The sequence below is a fragment of the Oncorhynchus masou genome, chromosome 30 (genome assembly GCF_036934945.1).
Source record: "Oncorhynchus masou masou isolate Uvic2021 chromosome 30, UVic_Omas_1.1, whole genome shotgun sequence".
NCBI classification, from domain to species: Eukaryota; Metazoa; Chordata; class Actinopteri; order Salmoniformes; family Salmonidae; genus Oncorhynchus; species Oncorhynchus masou.
Window position 1 is genome coordinate 24,979,409 of NC_088241.1, and position 17,736 is coordinate 24,997,144.

A 17,736-nucleotide genomic window follows, 5' to 3' on the forward strand; every position below is an offset into this window, starting at 1 on the left:
TGGCCGTCTCAGTCACCAGATCTTAACCCAATTGAACACTTATGAGAGACTCTGGAGTGGCGTCTTGAGACAGCGTTTTCCACCACCGTCAACAAAACACCAAATTATGGAATTACTCTTCGAAGAATGGTGTCGTATCCCTCCAATAAGGTTCCAGACACTTGTAGAATCTATGCCAAGGCGCACTGAAGCTGTTCTGGCTCGTGGTGGCCCAACACTCTATTAAGATGCTTTACGCTGGTGTTTCCTTTATTTTGTCAGTTACCTATAGTTTTCACATGCAAACTTTTTGTGTCCAAACACAGAATCAAATAGGCTTCCCAGAAATAAGATGGTGGGTATGGTTTATTTTGACTGCCGATTTTCTGAATGTATCAAAGTCCCATGTAAAAGGGATTATTGAGGAAATTCTTATTCTTGCAAAGCATGTAAACATTTTAATAGAACTATTATATTCATCTGAGTATTCACAATAATCGCATTATTGTGTTCCTGTAAACAAACCCCATGAAGGGAAGAAGGAAGGATTCATTTGAAAAGTATTCAAACATGACTTACATTGCAGGTTGCGCTCCACAGAATGCCTCGGTCTGCTTCAGGAATGGGCCTGTGCACATTTAAAGTAATTACTCTTTGAGACAGACAGGCGATCCATACGTGGACAGTGCAGCGAGAGCAAGTGCAGGGCATTAAACAAGCATTCATTCTGGGACGCCCCCTGCATGCCAATCATTTTAAGTGTGGCCTTTCTCTGTTGGTCATATATCACTGCACAACAATCAGACTGGTAATGTTGAGGGTCTCTTGTTCTCATAGGAGATACTGTACTTTGCAAAATGCAATACAATCTATAGTAGGTACAAGTATCATTTGGTTGAATGAAATCCAAATAATTTGTGATATAAGCAATATGTGAACGGAAGTGACATAACTAATGTTACATTTCACTATTTTGACATATATAATGACACCATGTTGGGACTATATGTGAATGTTTTCATGTATCCAGGATGTAAGAGTGAGGAACAATACCAATTCCATGAAAAATCAGAGGGTTTTCTGTATTACCACCACAGCCTTACCCTCTCCTCAACCCTAATGTCTGACATTTAGAATAGATCACTTTAGACATTCAGGGTATTGCTGTTTCTAAGCTGCAATGCTCCTGTATGTTTCCGTAATATATTTTACCGTCGAGACATCGCATTGTCATAGAGGGTGGCTGTTAAGCAGCTATTTCCTGTGTTTATTTCCAATCCTAGAGGTCACTGATGCACCTCTCACCTCAATGTTCTTGGGCCTTAGCAGAATGACTCAGCAGTGCCTTTGACATTTCCCCATATTTCCCCTATTTCCAGTGTAATGAGCTCACTGCACATTTGCTATCCCTGGCTGACGTCATGTTTTAGATGGTATCAGGATGGCAGAAGGGATGATTGTATGAAAGGATTCCATACGCATATGACGACTATAATCTTAAAGATAATATGAAAAGGTAATGGTATAGAAAACCTACAAAATATGAGCAAGATCCCCCTCTGCAGTTTAGAAAATGCTGTCATAATGCTGTGCTGATAAACATTTACAATACATGTTTAACTTAAGGGAATATATATATATATATATATATATATCATTAAGCACACAGAAGAAATACAAACAATGAGAACATTGCCATGACAACATCTCTGTCCAGTTATAGAATATTCTGCTAGGCCCGAATCATATACAGAATAATAATTCCTTAGATCGAAAATGATTAGCATGGACAAATATGACAAACATTGTTTACTTTCCGACGTCAGAGTAATTAATACGTTGCAGATGTCTCGTTACATTTACATGTGATTGTTGTGACATCCTTCCGCTGACGCGTCTAAGCAAAGAATAGTCACTGATTTAAAGACTATTGTTCCTCATGCAAATTGTATAATCTCAAGTTTACCCTTGATGTCGTGCACCTAATTAACCAGTTTCAAAATTGCTCTTTTTTTAGTGCAGAATATAGATCAGATTTCTCACTCTCTGTATATTGTGTGTACTGTAATATCAGGTTGAAGTTTAAAGGTTAAGGGCTGTTGTTCGTGAGATTGAATTTTCTACGCTTGACTGACTCCTGCTCTGCTGGACTTGTAGCCAGCGATTCACTATTCATTTTCATCACATCTTCGAACAATATGCAAACCACACTACTAGTGATCAAATGAACAGTGACAGATTTTAGTACCAATGTCTATAAGCCTCCAGTAAGCGGCGGATTATGAAATCATGTATAACCTTCATACTGTATATAGACTGAGCCATGATATGAACACTAAAATGCATTATACACAGATGGTTCATAGACAGTGTTATTGCACCCAATTGTGGAGTCAAAACCCATGTCATGACAAAGAAGACAGTGGTTATGTCACACCCTGACCATAGTTTGCTTTGTATGTTTCTATGTTTTTGTTTGGTCAGGGTGTGATATGAGTGGGCATTCTATGTTGGATGTCTTGTTTGTATATTTCTATGTCTGGCCTGATATGGTTCTCAATCAGAGGCAGGTGTTAGTCATTGTCTCTGATTGGGAACCATATTTAGGTAGCCTGTTTGGTGTTGGGTTTTGTGGGTGATTGTTCCTGTTCCTGTGTTAGTTTGCACCAGTTGAGGCTGTTTCGGGTTTCACGTTACGTTTATTGTTTTTGTATTGATCGTGTTTCATCTTCATTAAAGATGTATCTAAATAACCACGCTGCATTTTGGTCCGACTCTCCTTCACACCAAGAAAACCGTTACAGGTTAACCAAAAAAGACTGGCAAGTTAGAACAGAACTATAACACTGTGGAACCAAACTGATCGCTACTATGAGTAACTGGAAACCGTTAAAATTTTTTATTTGACCTTTATTTAACTAGGCAAGTCAGTTAAGCACAAATTATTATTTACAATGACGGCCTTCCCGGGGAACAGTGAGTTAAATGCCTTATTCAGGGGCAGAACGACAGATTGTTTTTTACCTTGTCATATCAGGGATTTGATCCAGCAAACTTTTGGTTACTGGCCCCATGCTCTAACCACTAGCCTACCTGCCATGAACAAATCAATCTTATAAAAATACTGAGGGGAAAGTTGAGAGTGAAAAAATATACATTTGAGAAAAACACTGCTGCGAAACTACTCATTAACTCTCTTTGATAGAGAATTGATTTTGAAGAATACGTGTGCGGATTAGACCGAGGACCAATCAAACACTTCATTCTTGATAAAAAATAAAAGGTGAGGCGTCATCCAATCACGTCGCAGATTGGCAGGCCCCTTGCTGACAACATAAGCTGCTATTACTATGACAGCCATCCCAGGCCTTCTAAGATTCTCGCTCACTTCTGTAGTGGTGACCTGAGGGAAGGGTACTGTTCTGAACGTTGGATGGAATGCCCTTCTGCCAATGCTATGATTCATGCATGCATCGCTAATAGCTTAGCTGATCTGCAGCGACAATCCCAAGTCGCCCACTAACCTCCACTCCCCCATTCAATTCCTCTCCCGTGCCTCCCCATCAATGATAATCTCCATCTCAAGTCCCATCTATCTTCGTCTGGGTACATGCAGAAGGGCAGGCCTTAAGTAATTCATAGCATATACTCTGTGGTTAACCATAGTGCACCCCGGGGACAGTAGACGGTTAAACATTCCTTTAGATGGAGGAGGATACCCAGGTTGTCTTATATCGCACACAGAGAGGCCAGAGAGGGATCTTCAGGTGCTTTTACTGTGTTAACTAAATTGACAGTGGCTTCCAACCTCCAAGCTATCAGTCAATGGTGGGAGTGAGCGAGTGCAGTAAACGCGGAAGCTCGAGAGGTATCTCTCTGCAATGGTTTGGCCCAGGGAGGTTTGTCTTAGCACCCCCCCCCCCCCCTCCCCCCCGCCATGAAACCTCACACACAATGCAGGGAAGGATTCACACGACCAGACCTGACATTTGCAGTGCACCCATAACAATAACGTGCCTGATTAAAAGGGCAGACTGAAATCATACCACGCCCTGTACATTGTACTGAGTCCCAGCTAAATAGGATTTAAACCCCGTGCCGCCCACTGATACCTTCGGTGTCAAATCCTGATTACTATAAAGAGGAGGAGAAAAGGTCTTGCTGTTGTAATGCCTGTGTAACAAAGGGTGTCTTAGAGCTGAGTAGTTACACCAGTATACACAGTCCGTGGACAGATAAGGCTGTATTTTTATAGAGAAGGCGGAGGAAACTGCTCCGTTGAATGCCATGCTTTTTGAAAGGCGACGCAATAAAGGCTGTTTTTATCTTGCTTGGGGCAATGCACAAAAGAAGCGAGCATAGCAACGTGGCAGGTTTTAAAATTGGGATCAAAAGGTTCAAGCTAATTAACAAACTAAATAAGAGTCTCCCAAGCTGCGTCTGCTCTCTCTCTCTCTCTCTCTCCCCGTCCCTCTCCCTCCAGTGTGGAGGGAAAAATAATGGATGGGAGACCATAACGGTGTGTGTGTGTATGCATGTGTGGGATGGGAATGGAAAGAGGATACCTAGTCAGTTGCACAACTGAATGCATTTAACTCAACCCCTCTGAATCAGAGAGGTGTGGGGACACATTTTCCACCAACAGGATTGGTTCCAATTAACCATGCTATAGAGCACCATGACCCACAAAATAAAATGGCTGTCAAATCCAGGAAAGCACACTTCCGGCTGCTATAATGACATTTAGTCTCAGGAGGCTGCTGGGGAGAGACAGGGAGACAGATAACTGACTTTATCATGCGTGCAAGCTGTTTTTTGGTTACGTTCAATTCAATACATTACCTCAATACTTCACACCGAATACGTAAGAGTAATCTAGAAAAACATCAACAGTAAATAAAACTCTACTGAATAAAACTCCTTCCTGCCCAACTCAAGTTTTTGGCTAATTTCTTCAGAACTAGACGGACGCATTGATGTGGGGGTTGCTCAATATTATTTATTGAAATAGTTATCAGAAGCAAATGCTTGCCGCAGATCTTTCACTGTGGAGCGCACACTTTGTAGTATGATATGAAAACACCATCTGGTGTGGGAACACAGCTAGGCTAGCTGTGTAGCTAAAAGGCGCTACTGTGTCATAGGGTTACCTTACTGTTAGGGATATCCGTTACATTAATCCCCAATGGATTTTGGTTTTAATAATCATTACCGAGCGTGCATAATGCAACAGCTTTACTAATGTACACGGCAGGTGTACTCTTTCTTGAGACAACGTTTGTTGCTAAGTATAGCATCATCATGGTGTTTCCCGTTGTGTCAACGTTTCCATAAGGCCTTATATTAAACCTTTCCTATTATGGTCTTTCATTAGAATTTCATTAGATTATGTCAAAATAGTGACACTAATATTACTTGTGTGTCACTTACGCTGACATATTTCTGGATTCATAACACGTAACACATGAATATGAAAGTTCCTAACAGTAGCCTTATATTTCAGTATATTGCCTGGAGTGTTTGCTTGTTTGTAGGGTAACATTGTGTCTCCTATGGAGCAGAAACAGTGTGTTCTGATGACAGCGGAGGATTGGAAAGAACACATTCTGAGACAGGGCCCTCTCCTGAACAATATGAACATCTGCCGTTTCTCATCAGCTATATTCAAGCTAATGACGGGCCGCAAGTGTGCTGACAGTGAATGGAATTGGATTGTGTACAAGAGCCCCTGTGAGACCAGACATATGTTCTGGAGTGTGTTTGTGGATGGAGTTTTTGTGAGTGTGCATTTATGTGTATTAGTTGAAGTGTCACTATGTATATATATAGAGAGAGAGAGAGAAGCCCTCTGGCATGAGTTGTGTATATTGTATATCCTTCTTCCCTTTCAATCTCCGTACCTGTCTCTGCGTCGCTAACAGAGACCACTGCATCACACACATTAAAGGAGCCCACTCTCGCTGGATACAATTGTACTGTGACCTCTCCCCGTCTTTGTTCGTATGCACCGCAACAACTCCCAGGCTGCCAGCCTAGCGCTCTGCCAAGAGGATTCTCCCTGCTTGCAGCCTCCTCTTCTGTCTAGGGACAGATTAAATTCACATAAATTCAATAGTCGTTTTCCACTCTGGCAATTGATGGCCATCTAAATTTCACACAACTGTTGATGTGTTCACCTCTTGCTGTTGCCTTTCTTTATCTTTTATCTTATTTTTTATTTCACCTTTATTTAACCAGGCAAGCTAGTTGAGAACAAGTTCTCATTTACAACTGCGACCTGGCCAAGACAAAGCAAAGCAGTGAGACAGAAACAACACAGAGTTACATGGAATAAACAAGTGTACTGTCAACACAATAAGAAAAAAAAGAAAGTCTATATACAGTGTGTGCAAATGGCATGAGGATGTAAGGCAATAAATAGGCCATAGTAGCAAAGTAATTACAATTTAGCAGATTAACACTGGAGTGATAGATGAGCAGATGATGGTGTGTAAGTAGTGATACTGGTGTGCAAAAGAGCAGCAAAGTAAATAAAAACAATTTGGGGTTGAGGTAGGTAGATTGGGTGGGCTATTTACAGATGGACTATGTACAGCTGCAGCAATCAGTTAGCTGCTCAGATAGCTGATATTTAAAGTTAGTGAGGGAAATATACGTCTCCAGCTTCAGCGATTTTTGCAATTCGTTCCAGTCACTGGCAGCAGAGAACTTTAAGGAAAGGCGGCCAAAGGAGGTGTTGGCTTTGGGGATGACCAGTGAGATATACCTGCTGGAGCACGTGCTACGGGTGGGTGTTGTTATCGTGACCAGTGAGCTGAGATAAGGCGGAGCTTTACCTAGCATGGACTTGTGGATGACCTGGAGCCAGTGGGTCTGGCAAAGAATATGTAGTGAAGGCTAGCCGACTAGAGCATACAGGTCGCAGTGGTGGGTGGTATAAGGCGCTTTGGTAACAATACTGTGATAGACTGCATCGAATTTCCTGAGTAGAGTATTGGAAGCTATTTTGTAGATGACATCGCCGAAGTCGAGGATCGGTAGGATAGTCAGTTTTACTAGGGTAAGTTTGGCGCCGTGAGTGAAGGAGGCTTTGTTGCGAAATAGAAAGCCGATTCTAGATTTGATTTTGGATTGGAGATGTTTGATATGAGTCTGGAAGGAGAGTTTACAGTCTAGCCAGGCACCTAGGTATTTGAAGTTGTCCACGTATTCTAGGTCAGAACCGTCCAGAGTAGTGAAGCTAGTCGGGCGGGCAGGTGAGGGTAGCGAACGGTTGAAAAGCATGCATTTGGTTTTGCTAGTGTTTAAGAGCAGTTGGAGGCCACGGAAAGAGTTTTGTATGGCATTGAAGCTCGTTTGGAGGATAGTTAACACAGTGTCCAAAGAAGGGCCAGATGTATACAGAATGGTGTCGTCTGCGTAGAGGTGGATCAGGGAATCACCCGCAGCAAGAGCGACATCGTTGATATACAGTGGGGCAAAAAAGTATTTAGTCAGCCACCAATTGTGCAAGTTCTCCCACTTAAAAAGATGAGAGGCCAGTAATTTTCATCATAGGTACACTTCAACTATGACAGACAAAATGAGGGGGAAAAAATCTAGAAAATCACATTGTAGGATTTATAATGAATTTATTTGCAAATTATGGTGGAAAATAAGTATTTGGTCCCTACAAACCAGCAAGATTTCTGGCTCTCACAGACCTGTAACTTCTTCTTTAAGAGGCTCATCTGTCCTCCACTCGTTACCTGTATTAATGGCACCTGTTTGAACTTGTTATCAATATAAAAGACACCTGTCCACAACCTCAAACAGTCACACTCCAAACTCCACTATGGCCAAGACCAAAGAGCTGTCAAAGGACACCAGAAACAAAATTGTAGACCTGCACCAGGCTGGGAAGACTGAATCTGCAATAGGTAAGCAGCTTGGTTTGAGGAAATGGAAGACATACAAGACCACTGATAATCTCCCTCGATCTGGGGCTCCACGCAAGATCTCACCCCGTGGGGTCAAAATGATCACAAGAACGATGAGCAAAAATCCCAGTACCACACGGGGGGACTTAGTGAAAGACCTGCAGAGAGCTGGGACCAAAGTAACAAAGCCTACCATCAGTAACACACTACGCCAGGGACTCAAATCATGCAGTGCCAGACGTGTCCCCCTGCTTAAGCCAGTACATGTCCAGGCCCGTCTGAAGTTTGCTAGAGAGCATTTGTATGATCCAGAAGAAGATTGGGAGAATGTCATATGGTCAGATGAAACCAAAATATAACTTTTGGTAAAAACTCAACTCGTCGTGTTTGGAGAACAAAGAATGCTGAGTTGCATCCAAAGAACACCATACCTACTGTGAAGCATGGGGGTGGAAACATCATGCTTTGGGGCTGTTCTTTTGCAAAGGGACCAGGACGACTGATCCGTGTAAAGGAAATGGTGGCCATGTATCGTGAGATTTTGAGTGAAAACCTCCTTTCATCAGCAAGGGCATTGAAGATGAAACGTGGCTGGGTCTTTCAGCATGACAATGATCCCAAACACACCGCCCGGGCAACGAAGGAGTGGCTTCGTAAGAAGCATTTCAAGGTCCTGGAGTGGCCTAGCCAGTCTCCAGATCTCTACCCCATAGAAAATCTTTGGAGGGAGTGGAAAGTCCGTGTTGCCCAGCAACAGCCCCAAAACATCACTGCTCTAGAGGAGATCTGCATGGAGGAATGGGCCAAAATACCAGAAACAGTGTGTGAAAACCATGTGAAGACTTACAGAAAACGTTTTACCTCTGTCAATGCCAACAAAGGGTATATAACAAAGTATTGAGATGAACTTTTGTTATTGACCCAATACTTATTTTCCACCATAATTTGCAAATAAATTCATTAAAAATCCTACAATGTGATTTTCTGGATTTTTTTTCTCATTTTGTCTATCATAGTTGAAGTGTACCTATGATGAAAATTACAGGCCTCTCTCATATTTTTAAGTGGGATAACTTGCACAATTGGTGGCTGACTAAATACTTTTTTGACCTACTGTATACAGAGAAAATAGTCAGCCCGAGAATTGAACCCTGTTCACCATCTTTCTCTCTTCTTTCTGTCGTCGGGATTCTGATTGCACACAACGGCCTTTTTCCCAACCTCTTGAAATATTTGCGAGTCATTTAAAATGAGAAGTTTGCATGAACCCCGGTGAGGAGGATCTAGGCAAGTGTGTGTATGTGAGAGATAGTGAGTGAGTGAGAGAGAGAGTGAACGGAGAGTGCTCTCCTTCTCGCCTGCATTCTGGAGAAGCTCATCACGTGAAGAACATTTTCTGGTTGGAAGGGATAAATACCAGCCTCTGAAGTGACTCGTCGTGTTTGGAGAATTTCAACCGATCAGCAGCTCTAATTCTCCTCACAGAAGTGTGGCTTTGGAACAGTCACAATGCATACAGCAGGAAATACATCTTGAGACTTCTCGACTGTTATTTCACACACAAAATGTATTTAGGTAGTGTTTTCCCCAAAGCATAAATTACATTTGGGGAGACAAAATGAAAACGCAGACATCGGCTGTTTGAGGAAGAGCAAAAGGGAACAAAATAAATTAAAGTGATGTCATATCATGAGGAAGATTGATTGACTGGCCATGATGAAGTATTAGGTACAGTAGATAAAGTAATTGAATATTCAATACATCCCTGTCTGGCACTTAAAAGCAGCATTCAGAAATAATAGAGACAAGAGACTATAAATTAGTTTAATTAATCTTCTGTCTACAACTAAAATGAAATAAGCATAACTATAAGTATCTATTAAATGGTTTGTGGGCTGGTTTGTAATTTCATTGCTTCTCAGCATAAGCATTGGCTGCTCTATGACAGTGAGGCATGAGAGTGAGCCATCCATTATATATAAAATCATTGCCATTGTTCTAAGCTGTTGAAAAATTAATGTCTCTTTACCTACTGTTCAGGTATTTATATAGTTGCATTGCATCACTTAGCTTTCAGTAACTTCCCTCTAAACGTGTCATTTTACATTCTAAAATGGGTGCTATAGCCTACCTCATGACAAATTAAGTATACTCAAAGCTCAGTGGTTGGGTGAATTTGTTACATAACCATTGGCGTCCGTTGAAGTTGGCATAACTTAAAGACGAAGTCCGGGATCTTAAGCACAACAACATATTGTACGAATCGGATTCATCACATATCAAACTCAATTTAAAAGGAACCACCAGCTTTCATGTTCTGAGCAAGGAACTTAAACGTTAGCTTTCTTACATGGCACATATTGCACTTTTACTTTCGCATTATTTAAACCAAATTGAACATGTTTCATTATTTATTTGAGGCTAAATTGATTTTATTGATGTATTATATTAAGTTAAAATAAGTTAATTCAGTATTGTTGTCATTGTCATTATTACAAATACATGTTAAAATTTTAAAAAATTGGCCGATTATTCTGTAACGGCTTTTTTAGGTCCTCCAATAATAGGTATCGATATCGGCATTGAAAAATCATAATCGGTCAACCTCTACTTTGAATAGTGGGTAGTTAGAACGCAAGAATGCTTCTTTTTGCGAGACTGTCCTTGAAAGAGATCATGTCTCGCTTTGTTTAGAATTTTCTCAATGGCATGCTGTAGAGAAACAGAGATTAGGCTGTTAGTCTAGTCTCTGACAAAGCACAATCAAATGCCTGAATTCATGACGATTGTACAGTGTTGCACCATTTAACATGGTCCTTGTTTCCACATATGACTGAGAGAATCAATTTAATCATGAGCACCGGTTGACATAATCAATAGGTGTCTGAGCTTCACTGATTACAAGCTAAAACCAGACCTCATTGTCAACCAGGGTAGCCTAGCAAAGAATATACTAAAATCACTCTATCCTATACATTATCTATGTACCATAGAAATGATGGTATGAACACGAGTTGTTTAGCAGGGTAAATACAAGAAAATGAAGAGAAGAGGGAGGACGCTGAAGGTTTGGAGGAATAAAATAGGCCTAGATATAGTAGAAAGAGTCTTCTCTCTTTTCTTCCCTCAGACGTTTACAGGCCTGCAGAAGGAGTGTGATTGACCATCTGGCCCTCAGTATGGAGCTATGCACTCAAATCAATGGAAACAACTCCACCTTGGATGCCCACCATTACACAGATGGTGTACTTGGAGAGAACTGCTTAGGCTACCTAACGAAGAGCAGACACTGCACAGACAGAACACCCCACGCCACTGGCCCGCCACCACCACCCACCTCCAGTGAATGTTGCTTGCTTGTTTGGTATTGTAACGTATTGTTCCCACGCTGGCCGGCGACCATGAACTACAACAGGGCCCTCTGGTGGTCTGTTGATAAATGGCTTTGACCTGGAGTTTGAGTGTGTGAAAAGTATACTCGTACACAAGCACAACACACACTCACACACATACCCACAAATACACTCTCTTAATTTCACACATAATGCACACAGCGGAGTCGTTTCAACTAAACCTAGGGTATGGCAAGCTAAATTGACTCCAGCCATTATCACCGTGTTGCTGTAGTGTCACTCACCACCTCAGTCAATAGGGGATTTAACACTCCACAAACAAGCTATACAAGAATTCACTGCTACGCACCGGGATTAAAACTCTAGTTTCGTTTCATGTCAAGTCAAACAGCAGTTACCTAGCCAAAGCCATCTACTACAGCCATCTTTACGCGCTGTTCCCTGCAGCTGCATCGATGCGCTCTCCATAACTTTAGCCAGCCAGGCTACCACATGGTCCTAAAGTCAACCCGCTAATATCACTAAACTGCATTTGGCTTTTAAGGGTTGGAATGATTTTACTAGCCTATTTTTAATTGTTGATGTTGAGCTAGGTTATGGTGACTGCCAATTGACACCCCTTACATACAGATAGTCTAGGGTATAACATGTACCATACATGAGCATACGATGATGCCAATAGACAAAACATACAGTAGATTACGTGCAGACAGACATGCAAACCCATTAAAAGGCTCTCAGAAATTAACTTAAAAATTAAGGTTTACAGAGACAGTGTTATTGACATAGATGTCACTATTATTACTGTATAAAATATGCCTAAGAAGTACAGTAGACACAACCAGCTCACACACATACAGTGGGGCAAAAAATTATTTAGTCAGCCACCAATTGTGCAAGTTCTCCCACTTAAAAAGATGAGAGAGGCCTGCAATTTTCATCATAGGTACACTTCAACTATGACAGACAAATTGAGGCAAAAAAATCCAGAAAATCACATTGTAAGATTTTTAATTTATTTATTTACAAATTATGGTGGAAAGTAAGTATTTGATCAATAACAAAAGTATATCTAAATACTTCGTTATATACCCTTTGTTGGCAATGACAGAGGTCAAAACTTTTTCTGTAAGTCTTCACAAGGTTTTCACACACTGTTGCTGGTCTTTTAGCCCATTCCTCCATGCAGATCTCCTCTAGAGCAGTGATGTTTTGGGGCTGTTGCTGGGCAACACGGACTTTCAACTCCCTCCAAAGATTTTCTATGGGGTTGAGATCTGGAGACTGGCTAGGCCACTCCAGGACCTTGAAATGCTTCTTACGAAGCCACTCCTTCTGTCACGTTCTTTCAAAATCGAACCCAGAAGCAGACCAGGACAAGGAGAGTAGGAAGAAGGTGAGTATTTATTTACAAGTGAATATGAATGGGTAGATATATCCAGGTGGCATAGCGGGCAGCGGTGGTGAGTTGATGGGAGTAAATAGGTGGATCCAATGGGGTAGCGGAATTCTCCGACGACCAGGCGGGAATTGGGTAAATGATCCGGGTGAGTAACTGAAGACAGAACAAACGGAGGTAAGTTTAAGGTAAGCAATACGTAAAAAACAACAAAACAAATTCTATCTAACTTGAGGCTGATACTATGGCACGACATACTGTTCATGGCTAACGATCCGGCAGGGAATGGATGTCAGGTCAGAGCTTTTGAAGGGGAGAGGTGATGATCAGGACAGGTGTGCAGATTAATGATGGGATACAGATGCGGGTGAACATCGATCTCCCAACAAGCTAATTCGCCCGGCAACCAGACAGGGTGCGTTCCAGGACACCGGAAACACACTCCAGGACAGAAACACAGGCAAACACAGACTCAGGAAGCGGGATTCATGACACCTTCGTTGCCCTGGCGGTGTGTTTGGGATCATTGTCATGCTGAAAGACCCAGCCACGTTTCATCTTCAATGCCCTTGCTGATGGTAGGCTTTGTTACTTTGGTCCCAGCTCTCTGCAGGTCATTCACTAGGTCCCCCCGTGTGGTTCTGGGATTTTTGCTCACCGTTCTTGTGATCATTTTGACCCCACGGGGTGAAAACTTGCGTGGAGCCCTAGATCGAGGGAGATTATCAGTGGTCTTGTATGTCTTCCATTTCCTAATAATTGCTCCCACAGTTGATTTCTTCAAACTAAGCTGCTTACCTATTGCAGATTATGTCTTCCCAGCCTGGTGCAGATCTACAATTTTGTTTCTGGTGTCCTTTGACAGCTCTTTGGTCTTGGCCATAGTGGCGTTTGGAGTGTGACTGTTTGAGGTTGTGGACGGGTGTCTTTTATACTGATAACAAGTTCAAACAGGTGCCATTAATACAGGTAATGAGTGGAGGACAGAGGAGCCTCTTAAAGAAGAAGTTACAGGTCTGTGAGAGCCAGAAATCCTGCTTGTTTGTAGGTGACCAAATACTTATTTTCCACCATAATTTGCAAATTTAATTCATTAAAAATCCTACAATGTGATTTTCTGGATTTGTTTTTCTCATTTTGTCTGTCATAGTTGAAGTGTACCTATGATGACAACTACAGGCCTCTCTCATCTATTTAAGTGGGAGAACTTGCACAATTGGTGGCTGACTAAATACTTTTTTGCCCCACTGTACTCTCACACACATTCTGACGTGTTCACGTAGACACATTTTATGCATTGCATTTGAATGTTTTTGTTCATGAGGACATCAACTCAAATTCAGCACATTTTCTTGGCACATCCTTCTCATCTGCCTTTTGTCAAAAGCCTAACTCACGGATACAGAAAGAACTGCATCTGCACTAGAAGAGAAATCAAAATTATATTCACCAAAAAACTTGCAATAGCGCAGCTGTAGCACATTTCAAGGTAAATTTGTCTCAGGCTGTGGCATTACAACTACAAGACTTGTCACAGGCTATTTTCAGACTCCATTGAACGTGCTGCGGTAATAGAAAAAAGGTTATTTTAACAAAATTCTTCAATTTGCATCACTAAATCACAGCAGACTCTGCGCAGCATCTAAGAAATCAAAACTCTCCACAACCATGTCATAGCTGTTCACAATGCTGCAGTCAATCATCAAGACATGACCAGCCAGAATAAACGATGACAAACCACATCTGTAATACTCAATACAATGCATAGTTTTCTAGTGAGGCATCGTGGTTTGGCTTGCTCTCAATATTTTTCTAATAATTTATATAGGAAAATGTACATATATAGGCTACTCATTTCAGAAATCAGAACCAGAAATCAACATTTACTTATCCAAATATTTGATTATTTAGAATGTGTACTGGTTATTTGGTTATGGTTATTTGTTGACAGGCTAGAAACTAGACTATGGTGTAGCCTAATAACTATGTTATAACATATATTTTACTGTAAGACATAGGCCTGCCTCTTCTTTAAAAACAAATGGACTGGATTTGGGCAAAATTGAATATCCCCCGTGTTTGTTCACTATTTTACATAATGACTGGTTAGGGTATCTGTTAAAACAAAATATTCACATTTGTCCTGGGCCCTATCATTTAAATTGAGCCTTGTATAGCTACGTTAATGTCGACTAATGCCATTTTGAGTAATTGTCCTGCATGGCACCGAGCCACTTGTTTTTGCCTTGGGACAAAAACCTATTGATCTTCATTCTGTCCCTCTCTCCTCCCGGCACAAAACGCTTCATCGTATCGCCGCACTCAGAATGAGAATTCTCACATTGTTTTACTTGGAGTGATTCCAAAAGACAGCGGCAGCATCACGTGCTCACTTGTATCATCACATTAACCGTAAAGCAAGGGGGAAAGATTGGGAAAGAAAAGGCACTAGAGATCAACACAGGAGTTGCTTACAAACTTCCTTCACTCCATGCGTCATGCGGCTGTCCAAAGCAGGCGACACCTGTGCCATCTCAGCACACGGGGCCCCTTAATATTTGTTGTTGTTCCTTATTTGCCCTCTCTTAATTGCAATAAGATGTTTGGGTTGTGCATATTCATATTGTATTGCTATGCAAACTTTATCTACTTTTTCAAACATTTTTAAAAGCATGTCAACCTTCTCCAAAAATGAATACAGAAGTGAGATGAAGACGAATCATGTGTGTTGATGTAGGGTGTATTTATAACACATCAACAATATCGATTGCCACATGATGAACCTATAATAGACTATCCGAAAATAATGGGTAGGGGTCTTTTTTTTTTACACATATCGGATACAATGTGGTTGAATCGAAGCCTCCTGACATGAGGTCACAATAGTGGCACAGCATTTAATCCAATGTATCACTGTCGTATAAACTATTGTGGGCTATAGTCTCTGCAATATTATTTTAGATGCACGCAATCATCTGATGGTATACCTTTGAAATGGGCGTAAAATATATATATATTATAGATGAAGGGCAATGACCATTACTCCAAAACCCACAGATGCTGCACAAGCACAGATAGAGACCCTCACTTTGCTAAATAGATAGGATTTCCACTCCAAGAACGAAACTGATTCTTTACCTATAGCCGGTCCATATTGCAGATAAATAGACAATTAATGACACTTACCTATTCGAATGACATGAGGCATCCCACAAGAGTACTGAATCCAAAAGAGACATAGAATGGCCGATGTCCAGTATTCCACAATCGAACTCCGGGCAGACAACAAAGTGTTTCGCATGATTGTAAAGTCGTGTGATCCACTTTTTAAAATTCCAAAGTCGCTTCAGTGTTGCTCATCAAATTTGAATTCGACGGAGTCATATGTGGGTTTGTGTGTCTGCGACAAATGGGCTCTCATTGTACTTGGTGCAACATTCTCCCAGTTTTTTCACTCTCAATGCTTTGAACGGCTTCTCAAGATTATACCCCAGTTACACACACAGGCGGATCAGTGTTACACCTGCGAATGCTGGCTGCTACAATTAGCCTGCACGAGTCTGTATCCCTTCCCCTCCTACCGTTGATGCTATTTGTCTGCTGGCTCGAGAACAACCGGGCTGGATTCCCGTACAAACGCGGAAGGGGACTGCGCCTGCGGTACTTTTGGTCGCCTCCAACGATGCTCTGACCGGTGTTAGCCACAAGAAGTCTTGAAAACCTGTTTCTTAATAAGTTTCTTCAGAATTCATGCAAGCTCATAACATATTTCAAATATATAAAATAACAGTGTTGATTTGAAATATTACATCTGTCAAAAATGTAGCGTTAGCCAAATTGTAGTTATTATCATGCTGATTATTGTCTAAATGGTAATTAATGTTAATCTAGAAAAAAATACTCGAAAGGTTTAAGAAAACGCTTCTTCATGATGCAGTAGTCGTTGCTGTCTGTTTTTCTCATGACGTGGTGAAGGAATAACCTATTGCGCTTCAAGTTTTAGAAAAATCAATAACAAAATATCCGTGCACGACCAGAATGGCTTTTTAAAAATTGAATGCTTGTTCAACTCGCAACCTGTGCGTGGTTGGACAGATTCACTGGTGATGATGTGTTTTGGTACTGAGCAAAGCTTGGGTTGTGGGAGCTAGCGCCACCAGCCTTATTCAATAGTGCCACTAGAGGCACTTGAATCATTAGGCATAAATCACAATATGTCCATGAAACATTTGACACGTGAGATTATACCACCAGATTACTAAATGTTCAATTATTACTTATTTCTACTTATTTTACATCTATGTGTTGATGGTGCACTTTTGGTTAGATTAATGTTCCCTAAAAAACTGTTGAAAAGTTCAGTATAAATATCTTGTTTGTCATTGCTTCAAATGCATATTCTGCCAATTCTACCTAAACAATTGCAATGAAACACACTACAAAAGTTTCCCCTTTTAATCGAACAGTGTATAGTCTACTCATCCCACTGAGTCATTTGGAAAGAATAGGCTGCTCAAATGTAAAGTTGTTTCTATGGTAAAAAAAAAAAGTGCAGCCATGTCCTCACTCCATTCAGGCCTAATCAACATGTTGAAAGACAAAGAAAGCCTGCGAACAAATGTAGCAAGAATCGATTGAACGAACGGGTTGAATTGTGTATTTACATGTTGGGAGATAATAGTCTGGCAGTGGGGCGTGGGCCACTGACAAAGCAGACTGATCATCACGGTTATTGGTTGAGCTCTGTCTGCGTCAATGAGCACATTAAACTCACGTAACTGCTTAGTGCCTTTCCCTCTGTCAATTTGTCATGCTTTATGTGGAGCCGTCCGTCGCAAGACGGTGGGTGAATCATGTTTGCGATCGCATAGAGTGTGCCACCGCCTGCAGTGCACAGCCCCCTCTCTCCGCCACTTCCTCTCTGCTGTAGGTACAGTAGTGACTGTGTGGAAGTATCAAGTCACATCACACGTGTATTAATCTACGCGGTGATACACAGTACTGCATTCTTTACTGCCATGAAACATTCCAGTGGAAAACGCACATTAATTATACCAGCTTGTCACCTTGTCAGAAATTGAATTTA

General features: G+C 41.3%; 1 protein-coding gene across 2 annotated transcripts in view; it reads right to left on the reverse strand.

The window, feature by feature from the left end:
• LOC135522412 (glutamate receptor ionotropic, kainate 3-like) overlaps positions 1–16,805 on the reverse strand; it is a 114,380-nt gene extending 97,575 nt beyond the window's left edge. For both annotated transcript variants that reach the window (XM_064948634.1, XM_064948633.1), the window contains exon 1: positions 15,837–16,805. In XM_064948634.1, coding sequence (XP_064804706.1) covers positions 15,837–15,951 — 115 coding nt within the window. In that variant the 5' untranslated portion in view covers positions 15,952–16,805. The remainder of the gene's footprint in view (positions 1–15,836) is intronic.
• Positions 16,806–17,736: the final 931 nt, after the last annotated feature.